This window comes from Narcine bancroftii, chromosome 6 (genome assembly GCF_036971445.1).
Source record: "Narcine bancroftii isolate sNarBan1 chromosome 6, sNarBan1.hap1, whole genome shotgun sequence".
Lineage (NCBI taxonomy): Eukaryota > Metazoa > Chordata > Chondrichthyes > Torpediniformes > Narcinidae > Narcine > Narcine bancroftii.
In genome coordinates this window covers 222,056,693-222,084,488 of record NC_091474.1, presented here as the reverse complement: position 1 = coordinate 222,084,488, position 27,796 = coordinate 222,056,693, and the positions used below count along the sequence as shown (strand labels likewise).

At 39.4% G+C, this 27,796-nt stretch overlaps 1 protein-coding gene across 4 annotated transcripts in view; it reads right to left on the bottom strand.

Moving 5' to 3' along the window:
- LOC138737046 (uncharacterized) overlaps nt 1-27,796 on the bottom strand; it is a 320,977-nt gene that overhangs the window by 3,506 nt on the left and 289,675 nt on the right. For all 4 annotated transcript variants that reach the window (XM_069887474.1, XM_069887475.1, XM_069887477.1 and 1 more), the window contains 3 exons: nt 7,023-7,146; nt 5,697-5,855; nt 1,973-2,141 (listed from right to left, as the gene is read on the bottom strand). In XM_069887474.1, coding sequence (XP_069743575.1) covers nt 1,973-2,141; nt 5,697-5,855; nt 7,023-7,146 — 452 coding nt within the window. The remainder of the gene's footprint in view (nt 1-1,972; nt 2,142-5,696; nt 5,856-7,022; nt 7,147-27,796) is intronic.

The window sequence follows — 27,796 nt, the reverse complement described above, 5'->3', positions numbered from 1 at the left end:
TGTATTATTTCAATTCCACAGTTATGTTTTGGGCAATACTACCTGCTAATTAGTACAAGTGCTGACCAGAAATCATGGTTGGATGCAGAGATCAGGCCCTTCTAAGAGCTCGTGGTGTTGCTTCAGGACATCCTGTGCGATCCGGAGGTAAAGCAGGAGTAAGCACAGAAGATCCACAGACTCCTGGGTGACATTGGCAACTCGAGTTGCATGTGGTAAGGGATCAAGACTACTATAATGGATCACAAGTCAACCTTGTGAGCCAAGAACAATGATCTGGACAGATAGAACATCTATGCACACTCTGATGAGAAGAATAGGATGATGCCAAAAAAAGCTCCATGTCCAACTGATGAATGGGCCCCCTGTCCATTGACAAAGGTCTTCACATGGATATCTTTCCTGTAGGGTTCAAAACAACACCAACATCCTGGTACCCAAGATAGACACACTAACAGACCTCAATGACTACCATCCCTATGGCACTGATTTCCATCATTATGGAATGCATCAAAGCACACCTCCTAGAGACAACTGGATCCATTTCAATTCAACTATAAAAACAATACTGTAGCCTTGTTGCTTCACTCCATCCTGGCCCAACTGGAGAACGACACCTCATGCGCCAGGCTATTGTTCATCGACTTTAGCTCAGCGTTTAATATGTTCACTCCCCGAAGATGGTGGACAAGCTGTCCTCACTGACACTCAACAACCCTCTCGTACTGGATCCTGGATTTCCTAACAGAAAGACCAGTCCGTCCAGGTTGGAAGCATAACATCGAGCACCGACACACCTCAGGGCCGTGTGCTCAACCCGCTCCTATTCACGCTATTGATTCATGACTGCATTGCCAGATCCAGCTTCAAGAGTGGTATCAAGTTTGCAGATGACACAACAGTAGTTGGGCTCAACAACAACGATGAGTTGCACTACCAAGAAGAGGTGGAAAATCTCAAAATGGTGTGAGAGCAACAACCTGAGTCTCAATGTGGTCATCATAGACTTCAGGAGGACCAGGAACAATCACCCTCCGCTACACATTAACAACTCTGTAGTAGAGAGAGAGAGTGGAGAGCACCGAATTCCTTGGAATTCACTTAACTAGTGACCTATCTTGGACACTCAACAACTCCTCACTTGTCAGGAAGGTGCAACAGTGACCACACTTGATGAGAAGACTGAAGCAGACAAGGACACCAGCCACCATTTTGTCAACCCTCTATAGGAGCTCTATTTAGCATCCGGGCTGGCTGCATCATAGTGTGGTACAGTTGCAGCAGAGAAATGGATCAGAGGTCAATATTTAGGACCATACTCTGTCGGCTGCTCCCGTCGGGGAAGAGATACAGGAGTATATGTGCCAGGAACACCAGGCTGAGAAACAGCTTCTTCCATGAGCAGTGAGAATGCTGAATGACCAAAGGAACTGCTCATACTACCATCAGAGACTCCAATATGTACAAAACAATATTTATTTGTATAGATGAAATACTTCTCCTGCATATGTACTATTGGTGTGTTATGTCTGGTTGCGTGTCTGCATGTTTTGCACCGAGGACCAGAAAACGCTGTTTTGTTAAGTTCTACTTGTACAATCAGATGACAATAAACTTGACAGGAAAGTTTTTTTTTAAATTTATATAATTGAAAACACAAGGAGTATCCAATTGGATAACAATGCAGCATAGATTAATTTAATTACATAACACACTTTTTAAACTAATAGGCTTCAAAATCTACAATCATGTAGGGATTACCATCAATTCCTTTTTTAAAAGCTTTTCATTTGACACTGGCTTAGTGTTTAGAAAATTACATGAAGCACTCCAACTCGGAACAGGTGTATAGAGGATGGTTGGGAGAATACTTAACCATTCTTTATTTATATCACCAAAGCAAATACCAGTAATTGAAGGAGGAAAATACCCATTAGTACATCTAAGAGAATTTGTGAAGAGACCAACTCACCTTTTACATCAATAAGGAGCTCAGGCACTATTCTACTCCATATGACTCCATCTAAACTGATGTTCCAGATATGAATATCTTTACTGTGAAGTACTGAAATGCCCAGTCTTGAACCCACACCAATCAAACTTCCGATTGCATCCAAGCAGAAATCTTCTGCCATCTGCAGCTAAAGAAAGGAAGGAAACAGTTTTAATTAATGAAATCTGTAAACAAAAGCTGAATATGACTGAAATGTTCAAGTATTAATCATGTGCACACAGTTTTAAATAACCCTGTTTCTTGATAGAAATAAGATATTTCTTATGGCAGAGAAACTAATAACCATATACAGCACAGAACAGGCCAGTTTGGCCCTACTAGTCCATGCCGGAACAAATCCCCATCCTCCTAGTCCCACTGACCAGCACCTGGTCCATACCCCTCCAATCCTCTCCCCTCCATGTAATTATCCAGTCTTTCCTTAAATGTAAATAATGTTCCTGCTTCAACCACCTCCGCTGGAATCTTATTCCACATCCCAACCACCCTTTGTGTGAAGACATTTCCCCTCATATTCCCCTTATAATTTTCCCCTTTCAATCTCAAACCATGGCCTCTGGTTTGAATATCCCCCCACTCACATCCATCAGCCCACTCCTCTAGCTTTCCTATATCCCTTTTTAAACTAAGGTAATCTTCCTCACTGTCCACAATACCACCAATCTTTGTATCATTGCAAACTTACTTATCCAATTCACCACCCCTTCTTCCAGATCGTTAATATATATGTAACAAACAATAGTGGACCCAGGACCGATCCCTGAGGAACTCCACTAGTCACCGGCCTCCAATTTGACAAACAATTTTCTTCCACTACTCTCTGACACCTCCCATACAACCATTGCTGAATCCATTTCATTACTTCCTTATTTATACCTAATGCCTCCACCTTTTTACCTAACCTCCTGTGGGGAACTTTGTCAAAAGCTTTACTAAAGTCTAAATAGACAACATCCACAGCCTTCCCTTCATCAATCTTTTTCGTAACCCCCTCGAAAAACTCTATAAGGTTTGTTAAGCATGATCTACCCCTGACAAAACCATGCTGACTATTACCTATTAATCCCTGTTCTTCCAAATATTTGTAAATGCCATTCCTCAGAACACTTTCCATCAACTTACTCACCACAGACGTCAGACTCACAGGTCTATAATTTCCAAGCTTACATTTGGACCCTTAACAGCGGAACAACATGAGCCACCCTCCAATCCTCTGGCACTACCCCCGTGACCAGTGACATCCTAAATATCTCTGTTAATGACCCCACTATCTGTACACTAGCCTCCCTGAGTGTCTTTGGGAATACTTTGTCCGGACCAGGAGATTTGTCCACCCTTATCTTTTTTAACACTGCCATCACTACCTCCTCGGTTATCTTTAAATGATTCATGACCTCCCCACTATTTTTCTTTTCTTCAACTGGTACAATATTTTTTTCGCTAGTGAATACCGAGGAAAATAAATCATTTAAAATTTCCCCCATTTCCTCTGACTTCTCACTCAGACTACCCTCCCTATCTACAAGGGGTCCAATTCTATCCCTCACTAATCTTTAACTTTTAATGTACCTAGAGAAACCCTTTGAATTTATTCTTACCCTGCCTGCCAAAGCCTCTTCATGCCTCTTTTTGACCTTTCTAATTTCTTTCTTAAGATTTTTTCTACACTCCTTGTAGTCCTCTTTCAATTTCTCAGCACCCTGCTATTTATACCTCTTGTACACCTCCCTCTTTCTCCTACCAAATTTCTAATATTAAAATGAAACTACCATTGGGAGGCCTGATTGGGCATCTTCAGAACTCAATGAAGGCTATTATTTTTGAATCTGGTGGCATCCTTATTGAACGAGCATCTTTTTAGTGGAGACAACACGCATTGTTATGGCCATGACTCGCCAACTAGGGTAGGTCAGAGACTTTGGGAGAGAAAGTATTAAGATACAACCATCAGCAGAGAGTCAATTTCTAAATTATCTTCAGAGACCTTCCATGATGATGTGGGTAGCAGTGGAGCAGCTGGTAGAGCTAATGCCTCCAGCAACTGGGTTCAATTCTGACTTTGGGTATTGCCCGTGTGGAGTTGGAAATTTTTCCATGACTACATTGTTTTTCTCTAGGTGTTAGTTTCCTCCCACATCATACAGATTGGTAGGTTAATTGGCCACTTTATATTGTTACCAGAGACATAGTGTGGAACAGGCACTTTGGCCCAACCCCTTCATGCCAACCATGTTGGCATTCTGGGCTATTTGCATTTGTTCCATACCCTTCCAAGCAATATATTTGTTCAAATGTTTCAATATCAAAATGATGCCTGCTTCTACAGTTTCATCTGACAGCTCGTTCCAGATAAAGACCACCCTCTGAGTGAAAAAGGTGCCCCTCAGCTCCCTTTCAACTTTGACTTAGACTGATCCACTCTGGGGGAAAAAAAGATCAAGAATTTACTCTGTTCTGCATTTAATAAAACATCTTCCTATAACTCAAGCCTGTAGTCCAAGCAACATCCTGTTGAATCACCCTGCACTCCCAAGGGTATGGTGAGTAGCAGAATCTGACAGGAATGGATGAGTACATACATGGGGGAAAATGGGATAACTCTAAATGGGTGCTTGATGGCAAAAGCAGACAACAGTGGTCATAAGACCAGTTTTCATGCTCCATGATCATCTAACCTCTAGCACTGTTGCCAGCTAAATATCTTCCAAGGGCATGTAGAATGAAACATTCCACAAATACTTTAATCCTCAGAATTTCTAAAGATATAATGGAACATGTGGAGCAAAAGTAGGAAAACTACAGTATGATACAATTCAGTACAAAAATATATTTTTGTAAATTTTTTAAATAAATATGATATCAGAATGAGGAAAAATAGAAATGTTTGAAGGATTTACTGAAGGCAGGGAGAGGATGCAAGTGACCAGGCACAATGTACCCAACCCATTAATACACTTCAATTGGCAAATGCCAGAGCAACATGCAGCCATGGTGCTTATTAAATAAAAACCCAGAACATAAAGGAGGTTATACAATGACAAACACATCACTGACATCAAAAATTTAAACCAAGGAGAAAGGTTATTTTTTAGCTACATTTGCAAGGCAGTATTCCCCCCACCCCCCCCCACCACTAGAAAATGGAGCAAGACAATGTTTTCACCATTTCCAAAAATAACAAATGCCCAATTCATTAAGACAACAATCAGGAGTAGGGCAGGGAGTGAAATTAAGTGGGGATGGATAGGGCATGTGTGGAGAGAAAATTGCACTGAAATAAATTGAGAATACATTTTAATAACTAACCAAAGCATTACATTTGAAAACCATTGCCTAATCACAGAAGCAACTTGGAATTAATTTTCATCAAATCTGTTTCCCATCCCACTCTCCAAAATAATAAACAGGGGTAAACCATCTGGCCATTGAACCAGCTCCGCCATTCAATATAATCATAATTTTATTCATTTCTGCAAGATCCTGCATTATCTTTTTAAGTGCCATTGAGTACAGTACCAGGCTACTCAATCACTTTTCAATAGCTCACTTCTTCATTTCTAGAATCAACCTGGTGAACCTCCCCTGCACCAACTTCACAGGGACCTGAGCTGTGACCAAAGCCATATGTATTTTGAAGAAGTCACCCCACTGTTTTAATTCTCAGAACCAACACTATCAGTACCTTGGTTTTGATGTACCCATCCTGATAGAACCAGATTTGATCATCCATTCCAGTGTCTTCTAGAGCCTGAACTCGAATCAACTTGACATCGGTAATTTCTCCAGTCAATGTCATGAATGCTCCATTACCTCTGTTTCGCAACCTGAAATATACCTGTTTCTGTAAAAGAGAATAAATCATGTGTTCCTCTCTTTTTAAAAATGCTGGGTTTAAGGAATTTGTAAGATTGTAAAATCTGAATCATGCACAATTTTTTTCTAAGATCCTATTTCTACCACCCTCGACCACTCCCAAACAAGTCTTCTGCAATTAAACTCAACCAGAAATAGCTGAGAAGGGGTAGGCCAAAGAGTTTCTATGTTAACACTACCCAATCATAATTTACGTACATTTTATTTAAAAATTGTAGTACCATGCAATTTCAAGGTGAAAGCATTATTGTTTGAAGTGATAAAGCTCTTTTTGCACTGTGGACCAGTCTGAAAGCTAAAGCAGAGAAACAGCCTCCAGCTCACTAAGCCATGCTGACAATCAACCACCCATTTACAGTAATCCTACATTTAAAAAAAATTTATCCCCACATTTTCAAATCCCCAAGATTCCATCCCCACCCCCTCCCTATTTGCAGTGGAATTATAGGAGATAGCAGATGCTGTAATCTGCAGAGGTGAAGGATTATGGATAGATGGAACCCAGATTGAGACAGGCAGGGATACAGTTGGGAGGTCAAGAAATAATTCCACTCTCCAACATGGTTCCATCAGTCCACCCAAATATCACCAGCTGCCCCAGTTACATCCCTCCCTTACTCTTTATACTGGCCATCACAGCAATTCACAGAAGCCAATTGTCCTACCAACCAAAGTGTGGAAGGAAATTGGATCACCCTGTGGAAACCCCGTCACAGGGAGATATGCAAAATACCACACGAACAGCACCAGAAGCCAGGATTGAATACATGATTTAAGTAACATTGCAAACCCCTGCTTCTTACATGGAATTCCTGGCTTTCCCTATGTTGCACAAGAATTGTAGGAGTTAAAAAGTATATTTAACAAACAAATATCTTCCCCATTTCCTAAGGAATCTGGAGTTAAGAAAGATCCATTTTAAGCCCCATAGAAATTTGGCATTTCTTTCTTGTTTGCGATCTACTGTAGATACATTATTCCACAAAATAATTAATCAATCTGGCTGTTCTTCAATAGGTGTTAGTAAAATGTACTTCTGTTTGCTCAGTCAGCAGTGATGTTATTTACCAGACGTTATTCAAAAGATAGTATTTAATGTTTCACGGACTAAATCTTCACAGCTACGTGGACTGACCTGGATTAGTGGACGAAGAGAACCAATCCCATACCATCCACTGTACTGATGCCAACTGGGTATCTGAGTGGGCTGTAACAAAACCTGACGGCCTCTGTAGTTACTGCATTCATAAGCAACCCATCTGTTTTTGATTAAAAATATAATTTGCACAGTTATACACAAATCCTCAAGTACAAGATACCCAACTGTATCCCTGCTTGTCTCTCATCACCAATATTGAGCATTATTCAAAAAACAGCTAAAAAAGGTTACTTCAACAAAGGAAGTAATTCAGATTCTAGTACTGACTTGATTTCTAAATTGGCATAAAGAATGCAGTAAGCTGTTGCATCATAAAATGATCCGCTTTTGAACATTTTAATGATAATATGTTCGTCATACGTACAAGTACAATGTACGTATGCACCTAAATTCCTACTTGCTGCACCCAAATGGGTGCTTGTGTAAAAATTCCAATAGTATTCATTAAATTACTCCAATATGGAAAGATATGCTGGAGTAATTTATGTTTAGGATAGCAGGGGGAGGTTTAATAGCCAGATAGCATATGCTGGAGTAATTTATGTTTAGGATAGCAAGGGGGAGGTTTAATAGCAAGATAGCATATGCTGGAGTAATTTATGTTTAGGATAGCAGGGGGAGGTTTAAAAGCCAGATAGCATATGCTGGAGTAACTTATGTTTAGGATAGCAAGGGGGAGGTTTAATAGCCAGATAGCATATGCTGGAGTAATTTATGTTTAGGATAGCAGGGGGAGGTTTAATAGCCAGATAGCATATGCTGGAGTAATTTATGTTTAGGATAGCAGGGGGAGGTTTAATAGCCAGATAGCATATGCTGGAGTAACTTATGTTTAGGATAGCAAGGGGGAGGTTTAATAGCCAGATAGCATATGCTGGAGTAACTTATGTTTAGGATAGCAGGGGGAGGTTTAATAGCCAGATAGCATATGCTGGAGTAATTTATGTTTAGGATAGCAGGGGGAGGTTTAATAGCCAGATAGCATATGCTGGAGTAACTTATGTTTAGGATAGCAGGGGGAGGTTTAATAGCCAGATAGCATATGCTGGAGTAATTTATGTTTAGGATAGCAGGGGGAGGTTTAATAGCCAGATAGCATATGCTGGAGTAACTTATGTTTAGGATAGCAGGGGGAGGTTTAATAGCCAGATAGCATATGCTGGAATAATTTATGTTTAGGATAGCAAGGGGGAGGTTTAATAGCCAGATAGCATATGCTGGAGTAATTTATGTTTAGGATAGCAGGGGGAGGTTTAATAGCCAGATAGCATATGCTGGAGTAATTTATGTTTAGGATAGCAAGGGGGAGGTTTAATAGCCAGATAGCATATGCTGGAGTAACTTATGTTTAGGATAGCAAGGGGGAGGTTTAATAGCCAGATAGCATATGCTGGAGTAATTTATGTTTAGGATAGCAGGGGGAGGTTTAATAGCCAGATAGCATATGCTGGAGTAACTTATGTTTAGGATAACAGGGGGAGGTTTAATAGCCAGATAGCATATGCTGGAGTAATTTATGTTTAGGATAGCAAGGGGGAGGTTTAATAGCCAGATAGCATATGCTGGAGTAACTTATGTTTAGGATAGCAAGGGGGAGGTTTAATAGCCAGATAGCATATGCTGGAGTAATTTATGTTTAGGATAGCAGGGGGAGGTTTAATAGCCAGATAGCATATGCTGGAGTAATTTATGTTTAGGATAGCAGGGGGAGGTTTAATAGCCAGATAGCATATGCTGGAGTAATTTATGTTTAGGATAGCAAGGGGGAGGTTTAATAGCCAGATAGCATATGCTGGAGTAATTTATGTTTAGGATAGCAGAGGGAGGTTTAATAGCCAGATAGCATATGCTGGAGTAATTTATGTTTAGGATAGCAGGGGGAGGTTTAATAGCCAGATAGCATATGCTGGAGTAATTTATGTTTAGGATAGCAGGGGGAGGTTTAATAGCCAGATAGCATATGCTGGAGTAATTTATGTTTAGGATAGCAAGGGGGAGGTTTAATAGCCAGATAGCATATGCTGGAGTAATTTATGTTTAGGATAGCAGGGGGAGGTTTAATAGCCAGATAGCATATGCTGGAGTAATTTATGTTTAGGATAGCAGGGGGAGGTTTAATAGCCAGATAGCATATGCTGGAGTAATTTATGTTTAGGATAGCAGGGGGAGGTTTAATAGCCAGATAGCATATGCTGGAGTAACTTATGTTTAGGATAGCAGGGGGAGGTTTAATAGCCAGATAGCATATGCTGGAGTAACTTATGTTTAGGATAGAAAGGGGGAGGTTTAATAGCCAGATAGCATATGCTGGAGTAATTTATGTTTAGGATAGCAAGGGGGAGGTTTAATACCCAGATAGCATATGCTGGAGTAATTTATGTTTAGGATAGCAGGGGGAGGTTTAATAGCCAGATAGCATATGCTGGAGTAACTTATGTTTAGGATAGCAAGGGGGAGGTTTAATAGCCAGATAGCATATGCTGGAGTAATTTATGTTTAGGATAGCAGGGGGAGGTTTAATAGCCAGATAGCATATGCTGGAGTAATTTATGTTTAGGATAGCAGGGGGAGGTTTAATAGCCAGATAGCAGATGCTGGAGTAATTTATGTTTAGGATAGCAAGGGGGAGGTTTAATAGCCAGATAGCATATGCTGGAGTAATTTATGTTTAGGATAGCAGAGGGAGGTTTAATAGCCAGATAGCATATGCTGGAGTAATTTATGTTTAGGATAGCAGGGGGAGGTTTAATAGCCAGATAGCATATGCTGGAGTAATTTATGTTTAGGATAGCAGGGGGAGGTTTAATAGCCAGATAGCATATGCTGGAGTAATTTATGTTTAGGATAGCAAGGGGGAGGTTTAATAGCCAGATAGCATATGCTGGAGTAATTTATGTTTAGGATAGCAGGGGGAGGTTTAATAGCCAGATAGCATATGCTGGAGTAATTTATGTTTAGGATAGCAGGGGGAGGTTTAATAGCCAGATAGCATATGCTGGAGTAATTTATGTTTAGGATTGCAGGGGGAGGTTTAATAGCCAGATAGCATATGCTGGAGTAACTTATGTTTAGGATAGCAGGGGGAGGTTTAATAGCCAGATAGCATATGCTGGAGTAACTTATGTTTAGGATAGAAAGGGGGAGGTTTAATAGCCAGATAGCATATGCTGGAGTAATTTATGTTTAGGATAGCAAGGGGGAGGTTTAATACCCAGATAGCATATGCTGGAGTAATTTATGTTTAGGATAGCAGGGGGAGGTTTAATAGCCAGATAGCATATGCTGGAGTAACTTATGTTTAGGATAGCAAGGGAGAGGTTTAATAGCCAGATAGCATATGCGGGAGTAATTTATGTTTAGGATAGCAGGGGGAGGTTTAATAGCCAGATAGCATATGCTGGAGTAACTTATGTTTAGTATAGCAAGGGGGAGGTTTAATAGCCAGATAGCATATGCTGGAGTAATTTATGTTTAGGATAGCAAGGGGGAGGTTTAATAGCCAGATAGCATATGCTGGAGTAATTTATGTTTAGGATAGCAGGGGGAGGTTTAATAGCCAGATAGCATATGCTGGAGTAATTTATGTTTAGGATAGCAAGGGGGAGGTTTAATAGCCAGATAGCATATGCTGGAGTAACTTATGTTTAGGATAGCAAGGGGGAGGTTTAATAGCCAGATAGCATATGCTGGAGTAATTTATGTTTAGGATAGCAGGGGGAGGTTTAATAGCCAGATAGCATATGCTGGAGTAACTTATGTTTAGGATAGCAAGGGGGTGGTTTAATAGCCAGATAGCATATGCTGGAGTAATTTATGTTTAGGATAGCAAGGGGGAGGTTTAATAGCCAGATAGCATATGCTGGAGTAATTTATGTTTAGGATAGCAGGGGGAGGTTTAATAGCCAGATAGCATATGCTGGAGTAATTTATGTTTAGGATAGCAAGGGGGAGGTTTAATAGCCAGATAGCATATGCTGGAGTAACTTATGTTTAGGATAGCAAGGGGGAGGTTTAATAGCCAGATAGCATATGCTGGAGTAACTTATGTTTAGGATAGCAAGGGGGAGTTTAATAGCCAGATAGCATATGCTGGAGTAACTTATGTTTAGGATAGCAAGGGGGAGGTTTAATAGCCAGATAGCATATGCTGGAGTAACTTATGTTTAGGATAGCAAGGGGGAGGTTTAATAGCCAGATAGCATATGCTGGAGTAATTTATGTTCAGGATAACAAGGGGGAGGTTTAATAGCCAGATAGCATATGCTGGAGTAACTTATGTTTAGGATAGCAAGGGGGAGGTTTAATAGCCAGATAGCATATGCTGGAGTAATTTATGTTTAGGATAGCAAGGGGTAGGTTTAATAGCCAGATAGCATATGCTGGAGTAACTTATGTTTAGGATAGCAAGGGGGAGGTTTAATAGCCAGATAGCATATGCTGGAGTAATTTATGTTTAGTATAGCAAGGGGGAGGTTTAATAGCCAGATAGCATATGCTGGAGTAATTTATGTTTAGGATAGCAAGGGGGAGGTTTAATAGCCAGATAGCATATGCTGGAGTAACTTATGTTTAGGATAGCAGGGGGAGGTTTAATAGCCAGATAGCATATGCTGGAGTAACTTATGTTTAGGATAGCAGGGGGAGGTTTAATAGCCAGATAGCATATGCTGGAGTAATTTATGTTTAGGATAGCAGGGGGAGGTTTAATAGCCAGATAGCATATGCTGGAGTAACTTATGTTTAAGATAGCAGGGGGAGGTTTAATAGCCAGATAGCATATGCTGGAATAATTTATGTTTAGGATAGCAAGGGGGAGGTTTAATAGCCAGATAGCATATGCTGGAGTAACTTATGTTTAGGATAGCAAGGGGGAGGTTTAATAGCCAGATAGCATATGCTGGAGTAACTTATGTTTAGGATAGCAGGGGGAGGTTTAATAGCCAGATAGCATATGCTGGAGTAATTTATGTTTAGGATAGCAGGGGGAGGTTTAATAGCCAGATAGCATATGCTGGAGTAATTTATGTTTAGGATAGCAGGGGAAGGTTTAATAGCCAGATAGCATATGCTGGAGTAACTTATGTTTAGGATAGCAAGGGGGAGGTTTAATAGCCAGATAGCATATGCTGGAGTAATTTATGTTTAGGATAGCAAGGATGAGGTTTAATAGCCAGATAGCATATGCTGGAGTAACTTATGTTTAGGAAAGCAAGGGGGAGGTTTAATAGCCAGATAGCATATGCTGGAGTAATTTATGTTTAGGATAGCAAGGGGGAGGTTTAATAGCCAGATAGCAATGCTGGAGTAATTTATGTTTAGGATAGCAAGGGGGAGGTTTAATAGCCAGATAGCATATGCTGGAGTAACTTATGTTTAGGATAGCAGGGGGAGGTTTAATAGCCGGATAGCATATGCTGGAGTAACTTATGTTTAGGATAGCAGGGGGAGGTTTAATAGCCAGATAGCATATGCTGGAGTAATTTATGTTTAGGATAGCAGGGGGAGGTTTAATAGCCAGATAGCATATGCTGGAGTAATTTATGTTTAGGATAGCAAGGGGGAGGTTTAATAGCCAGATAGCATATGCTGGAGTAATTTATGTTTAGGATAGCAGGGGGAGGTTTAATAGCCAGATAGCATATGCTGGAGTAACTTATGTTTAGGATAACAGGGGGAGGTATAATAGCCAGATAGCATATGCTGGAGTAATTTATGTTTAGGATAGCAAGGGGGAGGTTTAATAGCCAGATAGCATATGCTGGAGTAACTTATGTTTAGGATAGCAAGGGGGAGGTTTAATAGCCAGATAGCATATGCTGGAGTAATTTATGTTTAGGATAGCAGGGGGAGGTTTAATAGCCAGATAGCATATGCTGGAGTAATTTATGTTTAGGATAGCAGGGGGAGGTTTAATAGACAGATAGCATATGCTGGAGTAATTTATGTTTAGGATAGCAAGGGGGAGGTTTAATAGCCAGATAGCATATGCTGGAGTAATTTATGTTTAGGATAGCAGAGGGAGGTTTAATAGCCAGATAGCATATGCTGGAGTAATTTATGTTTAGGATAGCAGGGGGAGGTTTAATAGCCAGATAACATATGCTGGAGTAATTTATGTTTAGGATAGCAGGGGGAGGTTTATTAGCCAGATAGCATATGCTGGAGTAATTTATGTTTAGGATAGCAGGGGGAGGTTTAATAGCCAGATAGAATATGCTGGAGTAATTTATGTTTAGGATAGCAGGGGGAGGTTTAATAGCCAGAGAGCATATGCTGGAGTAATTTATGTTTATGATAGCAGGGGGAGGTTTAATCGCCAGATAGCATATGCTGGAGTAATTTATGTTTAGGATAGCAGGGGGAGGTTTAATAGCCAGATAGCATATGCTGGAGTAACTTATGTTTAGGATAGCAGGGGGAGGTTTAATAGCCAGATAGCATATGCTGGAGTAATTTATGTTTAGGATAGCAAGGGGGAGGTTTAATAGCCAGATAGCATATGCTGGAGTAATTTATGTTTAGGATAGCAGGGGGAGGTTTAATAGCCAGATAGCATATGCTGGAGTAATTTATGTTTAGGATAGCAGGGGGAGGTTTAATAGCCAGATAGCATATGCTGGAGTAAATTATGTTTAGGATAGCAGGGGGAGGTTTAATAGCCAGATAGCATATGCTGGAGTAACTTATGTTTAGGATAGCAGGGGGAGGTTTAATAGCCAGATAGCATATGCTGGAGTAACTTATGTTTAGGATAGAAAGGGGGAGGTTTAATAGCCAGATAGCATATGCTGGAGTAATTTATGTTTAGGATAGCAAGGGGGAGGTTTAATAGCCAGATAGCATATGCTGGAGTAATTTATGTTTAGGATAGCAAGGGGGAGGTTTAATAGCCAGATAGCATATGCTGGAGTAACTTATGTTTAGGATAGCAAGGGGGAGGTTTAATAGCCAGATAGCATATGCTGGAGTAATTTATGTTTAGGATAGCAAGGGGGAGGTTTAATAGCCAGATAGCATATGCTGGAGTAATTTATGTTTAGGATAGCAGGGGGAGGTTTAATAGCCAGATAGCATATGCTGGAGTAATTTATGTTTAGGATAGCAGGGGGAGGTTTAATAGCCAGATAGCATATGCTGGAGTAATTTATGTTTAGGATAGCAAGGGGGAGGTTTAATAGCCAGATAGCATATGCTGGAGTAATTTATGTTTAGGATAGCAAGGGGGAGGTTTAATAGCCAGATAGCATATGCTGGAGTAATTTATGTTTAGGATAGCAGGGGGAGGTTTAATAGCCAGATAGCATATGCTGGAGTAATTTATGTTTAGGATAGCAAGGGGGAGGTTTAATAGCCAGATAGCATATGCTGGAGTAACTTATGTTTAGGATAGCAAGGGGGAGGTTTAATAGCCAGATAGCATATGCTGGAGTAATTTATGTTTAGGATAGCAGGGGGAGGTTTAATAGCCAGATAGCATATGCTGGAGTAACTTATGTTTAGGATAGCAAGGGCTTGGTTTAATAGCCAGATAGCATATGCTGGAGTAATTTATGTTTAGGATAGCAAGGGGGAGGTTTAATAGCCAGATAGCATATGCTGGAGTAATTTATGTTTAGGATAGCAGGGGGAGGTTTAATAGCCAGATAGCATATGCTGGAGTAATTTATGTTTAGGATAGCAAGGGGGAGGTTGAATAGCCAGATAGCATATGCTGGAGTAACTTATGTTTAGGATAGCAAGGGGGAGGTTTAATAGCCAGATAGCATATGCTGGAGTAACTTATGTTTAGGATAGCAAGGGGGAGTTTAATAGCCAGATAGCATATGCTGGAGTAATTTATGTTTATGATACCAAGGGGGAATTTAATAGCCAGATAGCATATGCTGGAGTAACTTATGTTTAGGATAGCAAGGGGGAGGTTTAATAGCCAGATAGCATATGCTGGAGTAATTTATGTTCAGGATAACAAGGGGGAGGTTTAATAGCCAGATAGCATATGCTGGAGTAACTTATGTTTAGGATAGCAAGGGGGTGGTTTAATAGCCAGATAGCATATGCTGGAGTAATTTATGTTTAGGATAGCAAGGGGGAGGTTTAATAGCCAGATAGCATATGCTGGAGTAACTTATGTTTCGGATAGCAAGGGGGAGGTTTAATAGCCAGATAGCATATGCTGGAGTAATTTATGTTTAGGATAGCAAGGGGGAGGTTTAATAGCCAGATAGCATATGCTGGAGTAATTTATGTTTAGGATAGCAAGGGGGAGGTTTAATAGCCAGATAGCATATGCTGGAGTAACTTATGTTTAGGATAGCAGGGGGAGGTTTAATAGCCAGATAGCATATGCTGGAGTAACTTATGTTTAGGATAGCAGGGGGAGGTTTAATAGCCAGATAGCATATGCTGGAGTAATTTATGTTTAGGATAGCAGGGGGAGGTTTAATAGCCAGATAGCATATGCTGGAATAATTTATGTTTAGGATAGCAAGGGGGAGGTTTAATAGCCAGATAGCATATGCTGGAGTAACTTATGTTTAGGATAGCAAGGGGGAGGTTTAATAGCCAGATAGCATATGCTGGAGTAACTTATGTTTAGGATAGCAGGGGGAGGTTTAATAGCCAGATAGCATATGCTGGAGTAATTTATGTTTAGGATAGCAGGGGGAGGTTTAATAGCCAGATAGCATATGCTGGAGTAATTTATGTTTAGGATAGCAGGGGGAGGTTTAATAGCCAGATAGCATATGCTGGAGTAATTTATGTTTAGGATAGCAGGGGGAGGTTTAATAGCCAGATAGCATATGCTGGAGTAATTTATGTTTAGGATAGCAGGGGAAGGTTTAATAGCCAGATAGCATATGCTGGAGTAACTTATGTTTAGGATAGCAAGGGGGAGGTTTAATAGCCAGATAGCATATGCTGGAGTAATTTATGTTTAGGATAGCAACGATGAGGTTTAATAGCCAGATAGCATATGCTGGAGTAACTTATGTTTAGGAAAGCAAGGGGGAGGTTTAATAGCCAGATATCAATGCTGGAGTAATTTATGTTTAGGATAGCAAGGGGGAGGTTTAATAGCCAGATAGCATATGCTGGAGTAACTTATGTTTAGGATAGCAGGGGGAGGTTTAATAGCCAGATAGCATATGCTGGAGTAACTTATGTTTAGGATAGCAGGGGGAGGTTTAATAGCCAGATAGCATATGCTGGAGTAATTTATGTTTAGGATAGCAGGGGGAGGTTTAATAGCCAGATAGCATATGCTGGAGTAACTTATGTTTAGGATAGCAAGGGGGTGGTTTAATAGCCAGATAGCATATGCTGGAGTAATTTATGTTTAGGATAGCAAGGGGGAGGTTTAATAGCCAGATAGCATATGCTGGAGTAATTTATGTTTAGGATAGCAGGGGGAGGTTTAATAGCCAGATAGCATTTGCTGGAGTAATTTATGTTTAGGATAGCAAGGGGGAGGTTTAATAGCCAGATAGCATATGCTGGAGTAACTTATGTTTAGGATAGCAAGGGGGAGGTTTAATAGCCAGATAGCATATGCTGGAGTAACTTATGTTTAGGATAGCAAGGGGGAGTTTAATAGCCAGATAGCATATGCTGGAGTAACTTATGTTTAGGATAGCAAGGGGGAGGTTTAATAGCCAGATAGCATATGCTGGAGTAACTTATGTTTAGGATAGCAAGGGGGAGGTTTAATAGCCAGATAGCATATGCTGGAGTAATTTATGTTCAGGATAACAAGGGGGAGGTTTAATAGCCAGATAGCATATGCTGGAGTAACTTATGTTTAGGATAGCAAGGGGGAGGTTTAATAGCCAGATAGCATATGCTGGAGTAATTTATGTTTAGGATAGCAAGGGGTAGGTTTAATAGCCAGATAGCATATGCTGGAGTAACTTATGTTTAGGATAGCAAGGGGGAGGTTTAATAGCCAGATAGCATATGCTGGAGTAATTTATGTTTAGGATAGCAAGGGGGAGGTTTAATAGCCAGATAGCATATGCTGGAGTAATTTATGTTTAGGATAGCAAGGGGGAGGTTTAATAGCCAGATAGCATATGCTGGAGTAACTTATGTTTAGGATAGCAGGGGCAGGTTTAATAGCAAGATAGCATATGCTGGAGTAACTTATGTTTAGGATAGCAGGGGGAGGTTTAATAGCCAGATAGCATATGCTGGAGTAATTTATGTTTAGGATAGCAGGGGGAGGTTTAATAGCCAGATAGCATATGCTGGAGTAACTTATGTTTAGGATAGCAGGGGGAGGTTTAATAGCCAGATAGCATATGCTGGAATAATTTATGTTTAGGATAGCAAGGGGAAGGTTTAATAGCCAGATAGCATATGCTGGAGTAACTTATGTTTAGGATAGCAAGGGGGAGGTTTAATAGCCAGATAGCATATGCTGGAGTAACTTATGTTTAGGACAGCAGGGGGAGGTTTAATAGCCAGATAGCATATGCTGGAGTAATTTATGTTTAGGATAGCAGGGGGAGGTTTAATAGCCAGATAGCATATGCTGGAGTAATTTATGTTTAGGATAGCAGGGGAAGGTTTAATAGCCAGATAGCATATGCTGGAGTAACTTATGTTTAGGATAGCAAGGGGGAGGTTTAATAGCCAGATAGCATATGCTGGAGTAATTTATGTTTAGGATAGCAAGGATGAGGTTTAATAGCCAGATAGCATATGCTTGAGTAACTTATGTTTAGGAAAGCAAGGGGGAGGTTTAATAGCCAGATAGCATATGCTGGAGTAATTTATGTTTAGGATAGCAAGGGGGAGGTTTAATAGCCAGATAGCAATGCTGGAGTAATTTATGTTTAGGATAGCAAGGGGGAGGTTTAATAGCCAGATAGCATATGCTGGAGTAACTTATGTTTAGGATAGCAGGGGGAGGTTTAATAGCCAGATAGCATATGCTGGAGTAACTTATGTTTAGGATAGCAGGGGGAGGTTTAATAGCCAGATAGCATATGCTGGAGTAATTTATGTTTAGGATAGCAGGGGGAGGTTTAATAGCCAGATAGCATATGCTGGAGTAATTTATGTTTAGGATAGCAAGGGGGAGGTTTAATAGCCAGATAGCATATGCTGGAGTAATTTATGTTTAGGATAGCAGGGGGAGGTTTAATAGCCAGATAGCATATGCTGGAGTAACTTATGTTTAGGATAACAGGGGGAGGTATAATAGCCAGATAGCATATGCTGGAGTAATTTATGTTTAGGATAGCAAGGGGGAGGTTTAATAGCCAGATAGCATATGCTGGAGTAACTTATGTTTAGGATAGCAAGGGGGAGGTTTAATAGCCAGATAGCATATGCTGGAGTAATTTATGTTTAGGATAGCAGGGGGAGGTTTAATAGCCAGATAGCATATGCTGGAGTAATTTATGTTTAGGATAGCAGGGGGAGGTTTAATAGACAGATAGCATATGCTGGAGTAATTTATGTTTAGGATAGCAAGGGGGAGGTTTAATAGCCAGATAGCATATGCTGGAGTAATTTATGTTTAGGATAGCAGAGGGAGGTTTAATAGCCAGATAGCATATGCTGGAGTAATTTATGTTTAGGATAGCAGGGGGAGGTTTAATAGCCAGATAGCATATGCTGGAGTAATTTATGTTTAGGATAGCAGGGGGAGGTTTATTAGCCAGATAGCATATGCTGGAGTAATTTATGTTTAGGATAGCAGGGGGAGGTTTAATAGCCAGATAGAATATGCTGGAGTAATTTATGTTTAGGATAGCAGGGGGAGGTTTAATAGCCAGAGAGCATATGCTGGAGTAATTTATGTTTAGGATAGCAGGGGGAGGTTTAATAGCCAGATAGCATATGCTGGAGTAATTTATGTTTAGGATAGCAAGGGGGACGTTTAATAGCCAGATAGCATATGCTGGAGTAATTTATGTTTATGATAGCAGGGGGAGGTTTAATCGCCAGATAGCAGATGCTGGAGTAATTTATGTTTAGGATAGCAGGGGGAGGTTTAATAGCCAGATAGCATATGCTGGAGTAACTTATGTTTAGGATAGCAGGGGGAGGTTTAATAGCCAGATAGCATATGCTGGAGTAATTTATGTTTAGGATAGCAAGGGGGAGGTTTAATAGCCAGATAGCATATGCTGGAGTAATTTATGTTTAGGATAGCAGGGGGAGGTTTAATAGCCAGATAGCATATGCTGGAGTAATTTATGTTTAGGATAGCAGGGGGAGGTTTAATAGCCAGATAGCATATGCTGGAGAAATTTATGTTTAGGATAGCAGGGGGAGGTTTAATAGCCAGATAGCATATGCTGGAGTAACTTATGTTTAGGATAGCAGGGGGAGGTTTAATAGCCAGATAGCATATGCTGGAGTAACTTATGTTTAGGATAGAAAGGGGGAGGTTTAATAGCCAGATAGCATATGCTGGAGTAATTTATGTTGAGGATAGCAAGGGGGAGGTTTAATAGCCAGATAGCATATGCTGGAGTAATTTATGTTTAGGATAGCAGGGGGAGGTTTAATAGCCAGATAGCATATGCTGGAGTAATTTATGTTTAGGATAGCAAGGGGGAGGTTTAATAGCCAGATAGCATATGCTGGAGTAACTTATGTTTAGGATAGCAAGGGGGAGGTTTAATAGCCAGATAGCATATGCTGGAGTAATTTATGTTTAGGATAGCAGGGGGAGGTTTAATAGCCAGATAGCATATGCTGGAGTAACTTATGTTTAGGATAGCAAGGGGTTGGTTTAATAGCCAGATAGCATATGCTGGAGTAATTTATGTTTAGGATAGCAAGGGGGAGGTTTAATAGCCAGATAGCATATGCTGGAGTAATTTATGTTTAGGATAGCAGGGGGAGGTTTAATAGCCAGATAGCATATGCTGGAGTAATTTATGTTTAGGATAGCAAGGGGGAGGTTGAATAGCCAGATAGCATATGCTGGAGTAACTTATGTTTAGGATAGCAAGGGGGAGGTTAAATAGCCAGATAGCATATGCTGGAGTAACTTATGTTTAGGATAGCAAGGGGGAGGTTTAATAGCCAGATAGCATATGCTGGAGTAACTTATGTTTAGGATAGCAAGGGGGAGTTTAATAGCCAGATAGCATATGCTGGAGTAATTTATGTTTATGATACCAAGGGGGAATTTAATAGCCAGATAGCATATGCTGGAGTAACTTATGTTTAGGATAGCAAGGGGGAGGTTTAATAGCCAGATAGCATATGCTGGAGTAATTTATGTTTAGGATAGCAAGGGGGAGGTTTAATAGCCAGATAGCATATGCTGGAGTAATTTATGTTCAGGATAACAAGGGGGAGGTTTAATAGCCAGATAGCATATGCTGGAGTAATTTATGTTTAGGATAGCAAGGGGGAGGTTTAATAGCCAGATAGCATATGCTGGAGTAACTTATGTTTAGGATAGCAAGGGGGAGGTTTAATAGCCAGATAGCCTATGCTGGAGTAACTTATGTTTAGGATAGCAGGGGGAGGTTTAATAGCCAGATAGCATATGCTGGAGTAATTTATGTTTAGGATAGCAGGGGGAGGTTTAATAGCCAGATAGCATATGCTGGAGTAATTTATGTTTAGGATAGCAGGGGGAGGTTTAATAGCCAGATAGCATATGCTGGAGTAATTTATGTTTAGGATAGCAGGGGGAGGTTTAATAGCCAGATAGCATATGCTGGAGTAATTTATGTTTAGGATAGCAGGGGAAGGTTTAATAGCCAGATAGCATATGCTGGAGTAACTTATGTTTAGGATAGCAAGGGGGAGGTTTAATAGCCAGATAGCATATGCTGGAGTAATTTATGTTTAGGATAGCAACGATGAGGTTTAATAGCCAGATAGCATATGCTGGAGTAACTTATGTTTAGGAAAGCAAGGGGGAGGTTTAATAGCCAGATAGCATATGCTGGAGTAATTTATGTTTAGGATAGCAAGGGGGAGGTTTAATAGCCAGATATCAATGCTGGAGTAATTTATGTTTAGGATAGCAAGGGGGAGGTTTAATAGCCAGATAGCATATGCTGGAGTAATTTATGTTTAGGATAGCAGGGGGAGGTTTAATAGCCAGATAGCATATGCTGGAGTAACTTATGTTTAGGATAGCAGGGGGAGGTTTAATAGCCAGATAGCATATGCTGGAGTAACTTATGTTTAGGATAGAAAGGGGGAGGTTTAATAGCCAGATAGCATATGCTGGAGTAATTTATGTTGAGGATAGCAAGGGGGAGGTTTAATAGCCAGATAGCATATGCTGGAGTAATTTATGTTTAGGATAGCAGGGGGAGGTTTAATAGCCAGATAGCATATGCTGGAGTAATTTATGTTTAGGATAGCAAGGGGGAGGTTTAATAGCCAGATAGCATATGCTGGAGTAACTTATGTTTAGGATAGCAAGGGGGAGGTTTAATAGCCAGATAGCATATGCTGGAGTAATTTATGTTTAGGATAGCAGGGGGAGGTTTAATAGCCAGATAGCATATGCTGGAGTAACTTATGTTTAGGATAGCAAGGGGTTGGTTTAATAGCCAGATAGCATATGCCGGAGTAATTTATGTTTAGGATAGCAAGGGGGAGGTTTAATAGCCAGATAGCATATGCTGGAGTAATTTATGTTTAGGATAGCAGGGGGAGGTTTAATAGCCAGATAGCATATGCTGGAGTAATTTATGTTTAGGATAGCAAGGGGGAGGTTGAATAGCCAGATAGCATATGCTGGAGTAACTTATGTTTAGGATAGCAAGGGGGAGGTTTAATAGCCAGATAGCATATGCTGGAGTAACTTATGTTTAGGATAGCAAGGGGGAGGTTTAATAGCCAGATAGCATATGCTGGAGTAACTTATGTTTAGGATAGCAAGGGGGAGTTTAATAGCCAGATAGCATATGCTGGAGTAATTTATGTTTATGATACCAAGGGGGAATTTAATAGCCAGATAGCATATGCTGGAGTAACTTATGTTTAGGATAGCAAGGGGGAGGTTTAATAGCCAGATAGCATATGCTGGAGTAACTTATGTTTAGGATAGCAGGGGGAGGTTTAATAGCCAGATAGCATATGCTGGAGTAATTTATGTTTAGGATAGCAGGGGGAGGTTTAATAGCCAGATAGCATATGCTGGAGTAATTTATGTTTAGGATAGCAGGGGGAGGTTTAATAGCCAGATAGCATATGCTGGAGTAATTTATGTTTAGGATAGCAGGGGGAGGTTTAATAGCCAGATAGCATATGCTGGAGTAATTTATGTTTAGGATAGCAGAGGAAGGTTTAATAGCCAGATAGCATATGCTGGAGTAACTTATGTTTAGGATAGCAAGGGGGAGGTTTAATAGCCAGATAGCATATGCTGGAGTAATTTATGTTTAGGATAGCAACGATGAGGTTTAATAGCCAGATAGCATATGCTGGAGTAACTTATGTTTAGGAAAGCAAGGGGGAGGTTTAATAGCCAGATAGCATATGCTGGAGTAATTTATGTTTAGGATAGCAAGGGGGAGGTTTAATAGCCAGATATCAATGCTGGAGTAATTTATGTTTAGGATAGCAAGGGGGAGGTTTAATAGCCAGATAGCATCTGCTGGAGTAACTTATGTTTAGGATAGCAGGGGGAGGTTTAATAGCCAGATAGCATATGCTGGAGTAACTTATGTTTAGGATAGCAGGGGGAGGTTTAATAGCCAGATAGCATATGCTGGAGTAATTTATGTTTAGGATAGCAGGGGGAGGTTTAATAGCCAGATAGCATATGCTGGAGTAATTTATGTTTAGGATAGCAGGGGGAGGTTTAATAGCCAGATAGCATATGCTGGAATAATTTATGTTTAGGATAGCAAGGGGGAGGTTTAATAGCCAGATAGCATATGCTGGAGTAATTTATGTTTAGGATAGCAAGGGGGAGGTTTAATAGCCAGATAGCATATGCTGGAGTAACTTATGTTTAGGATAGCAGGGGTAGGTTTAATAGCCAGATAGCATATGCTGGAGTAACTTATGTTTAGGATAGCAGGGGGAGGTTTAATAGCCAGATAGCATATGCTGGAGTAATTTATGTTTAGGATAGCAGGGGAAGGTTTAATAGCCAGATAGCATATGCTGGAGTAACTTGTGTTTAGGATAGCAAGGAGGAGGTTTAATAGCCAGATAGCATATGCTGGAGTAATTTATGTTTAGGATAGCAAGGGGGAGGTTTAATAGCCTGATAGCATATGCTGGAGTAACTTATGTTTAGGATAGCAAGGGGGAGGTTTAATAGCCAGATAGCATATGCTGGAGTAATTTATGTTTAGGATAGCAAGGGGGAGGTTTAATAGCCAGATAGCATATGCTGGAGTAATTTATGTTTAGGATAGCAAGGGGGAGGTTTAATAGCCAGATAGCATATGCTGGAGAAACTTATGTTTAGGATAGCAGGGGGAGGTTTAATAGCCAGATAGCATATGCTGGAGTAACTTATGTTTAGGATAGCAGGGGGAGGTTTAATAGCCAGATAGCATATGCTGGAGTAACTTATGTTTAGGATAGCAAGGGGGAGGTTTAATAGCCAGATAGCATATGCTGGAGTAATTTATGTTTAGGATAGCAGGGGGAGGTTTAATAGCCAGATAGCATATGCTGGAGTAATTTATGTTTAGGATAGCAAGGGGGAGGTTTAATAGCCAGATAGCATATGCTGGAGTAACTTATGTTTAGGATAGCAGGGGGAGGTTTAATAGCCAGCTAGCATATGCTGGAGCAACTTATGTTTAGGATAGCAGGGGGAGGTTTCATAGCCAGATAGTATATGCTGGAGTAATTTATGTTTAGGATAGCAGGGGGAGGTTTAATAGCCAGTTAGCATATGCTGCAGTAATTTATGTTTAGGATAGCAGGGGAAGGTTTAATAGCCAGATAGCATATGCTGGAGTAATTTATGTTTAGGATAGCAGGGGGAGGTTTAATAGCCAGATAGCATATGCTGGAGTAATTTATGTTTAGGATAGCAGGGGGAGGTTTGATAGCATATGCTGGAGTAATTTATGTTTAGGATAGCAGGGGGAGGTTTAATAGCCAGATAGCATATGCTGGAGTAATTTATGTTTAGGATAGCAGGGGAAGGTTTAATAGCCAGATAGCATATGCTGGAGTAATTTATGTTTAGGATAGCAAGGGGGAGGTTTAATAGCCAGATAGCATATGCTGGAGTAATTTATGTTTAGGATAGCAGGGGGAGGTTTAATAGCCAGATAGCATATGCTGGAGTAATTTATGTTTAGGATAGCAGGGGGAGGTTTAATAGCCAGATAGCATATGCTGGAGTAATTCATGTTTAGGATAGCAGTGGGAGGTTTAATAGCCAGATAGCATATGCTGGAGTAATTTATGTTTAGGATAGCAGGGGGAGGTTTAATAGCCAGATAGCATTTGCTGGAGTAATTTATGTTTAGGTTAGCAGGGGGAGGTTTAATAGCCAGATAGCATATGCTGGAGTAATTTATGTTTAGGATAGCAGGGGGAGGTTTAATAGCCGGATAGCATATGCTGGAGTAATTTATGTTTAGGATAGCAGGGGGAGGTTTAATAGCTAGATAGCATATGCTGGAGTATTTTATGTTTAGGATAGCAGGGGGAGGTTTAATAGCCAGATAGCATATGCTGGAGTATTTTATGTTTAGGATAGCAAGGGGGAGGTTTAATAGCCAGATAGCTTTTGGGAAGAAAAAGCTGTCTTGAACCTGGAGGTGACAAGAACATTTAATTGCTTCAATAAGATTAATAAACACAGCAACCCAATAAGTAACAGACCAGCTCAGAATGAAACAATGTTGGAGAAATAAATGCATTTCACACTGAAACATTTCAGCTGGCTGCAAGATGGAGCAAAATAAAAAATTGCTAAAAACATCTGTGGAAAGGCAAGGATCTGGGATGTTTCGTTAGAACTGAGTGTTTTTTTAAAATTTTTTATTTTTCACACTATAAACCACATTGATCAAGATACATACATTTTCCTTTTCAAATATATACAGTGTCGTTTTCTCCCCCTCCCTCCCTCTTCCTATCCCACCCTCCCTACCTCCCCTCCCATTCATTTCAAGTTCAGAATCTAAGATACATTAAACCCATCAAACAATGTTGTCACTCAATAAAAATAAACGAGAAATTCCACTGAGTCAATTCTTTTCATTCCCTTCTCCTTCTGTCATTTTAGGTGGTAGATGTCCCTGGTAGGTTTTCTCTCTTGTGTTTCATGTATGGCTCCCATATTTGTTCAAATATTGTAATATTATTTCTTAAATTATATGTTATTTTTTTCTAATGGAATAAATTTACTAATTTCTATATACCATTGTTGTATTCTCAAGTTATCTTCTAATTTCCAGGCTGACATAATACATTTTTTTGCCACAGCTAGGGCTATCCTAACAAATTTTTTTTGTGCACCATCCAAATCAAGTCCAAATTCTTTGTTTTTTATGTTACTTAGGAGGAAGATCTCTGGGTTTTTTGGTATATTGCTTTTTGTGATTTTATTTAATATCTGGTTTAGATCTTCCCAAAATTTTTTCACTTTCTCACATGTCCAGATTGCATGAATTGTTGATCCCATTTCCTTTTTACAGCGAAAACATCTGTCAGATACTGTTGGGTCTCATTAATTTAACTTTTGAGGTGTAATATATAGCCTGTGTATCCAGTTATATTGTATCATACTTAACCTCGTATTTATTGTATTTCTCATAGTTCCTGAGCATAACTTCTGCCATGTTTCCTTCTTTATCTTTATGTTTAGATCTTGTTCCCATTTTTGTTTAGTTTTACCATTTGTTTCCTCATTCTCCTTTTCTTGCAGTTTAATATACACATTTGTTATAAATTTTTTGATTATCATTGTGTCTGTAATCACATATTCAAAATTACTTCCCTCTGGTAACCTCAGACTGCTTCCCAATTTGTCCTTCAAGTAGGATTTCAGTTGGTAGTATGCCAACGCTGTATCGTGAGTTATATTATATTTATCCTTAATTTGTTCAAAGGATAATAATTTATTTCCTGAAAAGCAATTTTCTATTCTTTTGATCCCTTTTTTCTCCCATTCTCTAAAGGAAAGGTTATCTATTGTAAAAGGGATTAGCTGATTTTGCATCAGTATTAGTTTTGGTAGTTGGTAATTTGTTTTATTCCTTTCTACATGAATCTTCTTCCAAATATTGAGCAGATGATGTAATAATGGAGAATTCCTACGTTGCACCAATTTTTCATCCCATTTATATAATATATGCTCGGGTATCTTCTCCCCTATTTTATCTAGTTCTAATCTAGTCCAATCTGGCTTTTCCCTTGTTTGATAAAAATCTGATAGGTATCTTAATTGTGCGGCTCTATAATAATTTTTAAAGTTTGGCAGTTGTAAGCCTCCTTGTTTATACCATTCTGTTAATTTATCTAGTGCTATCCTCGGTTTCCCCCCTTTCCATAAAAATTTCCTTATTATTTTCTTTAACTCCTTGAAGAATTTCTCCGTCAAGTGTATTGGCAATGCCTGAAATAGGTATTGTATCCTTGGAAAAATGTTCATTTTAATATAGTTTATCCTTCCTATTAGTGTTAGTGGTAAGTCTTTCCAATGCTCTAAGTTGTCCTGTAATTTTTTCATTAGTGGATAATAATTGAGTTTATATAGATGGCCGAGGTTTTTATTTATTTGTATACCTAGGTATTGTATTGCTTGCATTTGCCATCTGAATGGTTATTCTTTCTTAAATTTTGAGAAATCCGCATTATTCATTGGCATTGCTTCACTTTTATTTGCGTTAATCTTGTATCCCGACACTTCTCCATATTCCTTCAATTTCTTATGTAATTCTTTTATTGATATTTCTGGTTCTGTTAAGTATACTATAACGTCATCTGCAAATAAACTGATTTTATATTCCTTGTCTTTTATTTTTATCCCTTTTATTTTATTATTTCTTATCAATTCTGCTAGTGGTTCTATGGCTAATGCAAACAATAAGGGCGATAGTGGGCATCCCTGCCTTGTTGATCTGCTTAAGTTAAATTGCTTTGATATATATCCATTTACTGTCACTTTCGCCAATGGCCCCTTATATAATGCTTTAATCCAATTAATATATTTCTCTGGTAAACTGAATTTTTGTAGTACTTTGAATAAATAATTCCATTCTACTCTGTCAAAGGCCTTCTCTGCGTCTCAAGCAACTGCTACTGTTGGAGCTTTATTTCCTTCTACTGCATGAATTAAGTTAATAAATTTACAAATATTGTGTTGTTCGTCTTTTTTTAATAAATTCAGTTTGGTCTAGATTTACTATTTTTGGTACATTGTCGGCTAATCTGTTTGCTAATAGTTTAGCTATTATCTTATAATCTGTGTTAAGTAAAGATATTGGTCTATATGACGCTGGTGCAAGTGGATCTTTCCCTGTCTTTTGAATTACTGTAATTATTGCTGTTTTGCATGAATCTGGTAAGCTTTGTGTTTTATCAATCTGGTTGATTACTTCCAGGAGTGGAGGAATTAATAAATCTTTAAATGTTTTATAGAATTCTATTGGGAATCCATCCTCTCCTGGTGTTTTATTATTCAGTAGTTTTTTTATTATCTCTTGTATTTCTACTATTTCAAATGGTTCTGTTAATTTATTTTGTTCCTCTATTTGTAATTTTGGTAGTTCAATTTTAGTTAAAAATTCATCTATTTTCTCTTCTTTTCCTTCGTTTTCAGTTTGGTATAATTG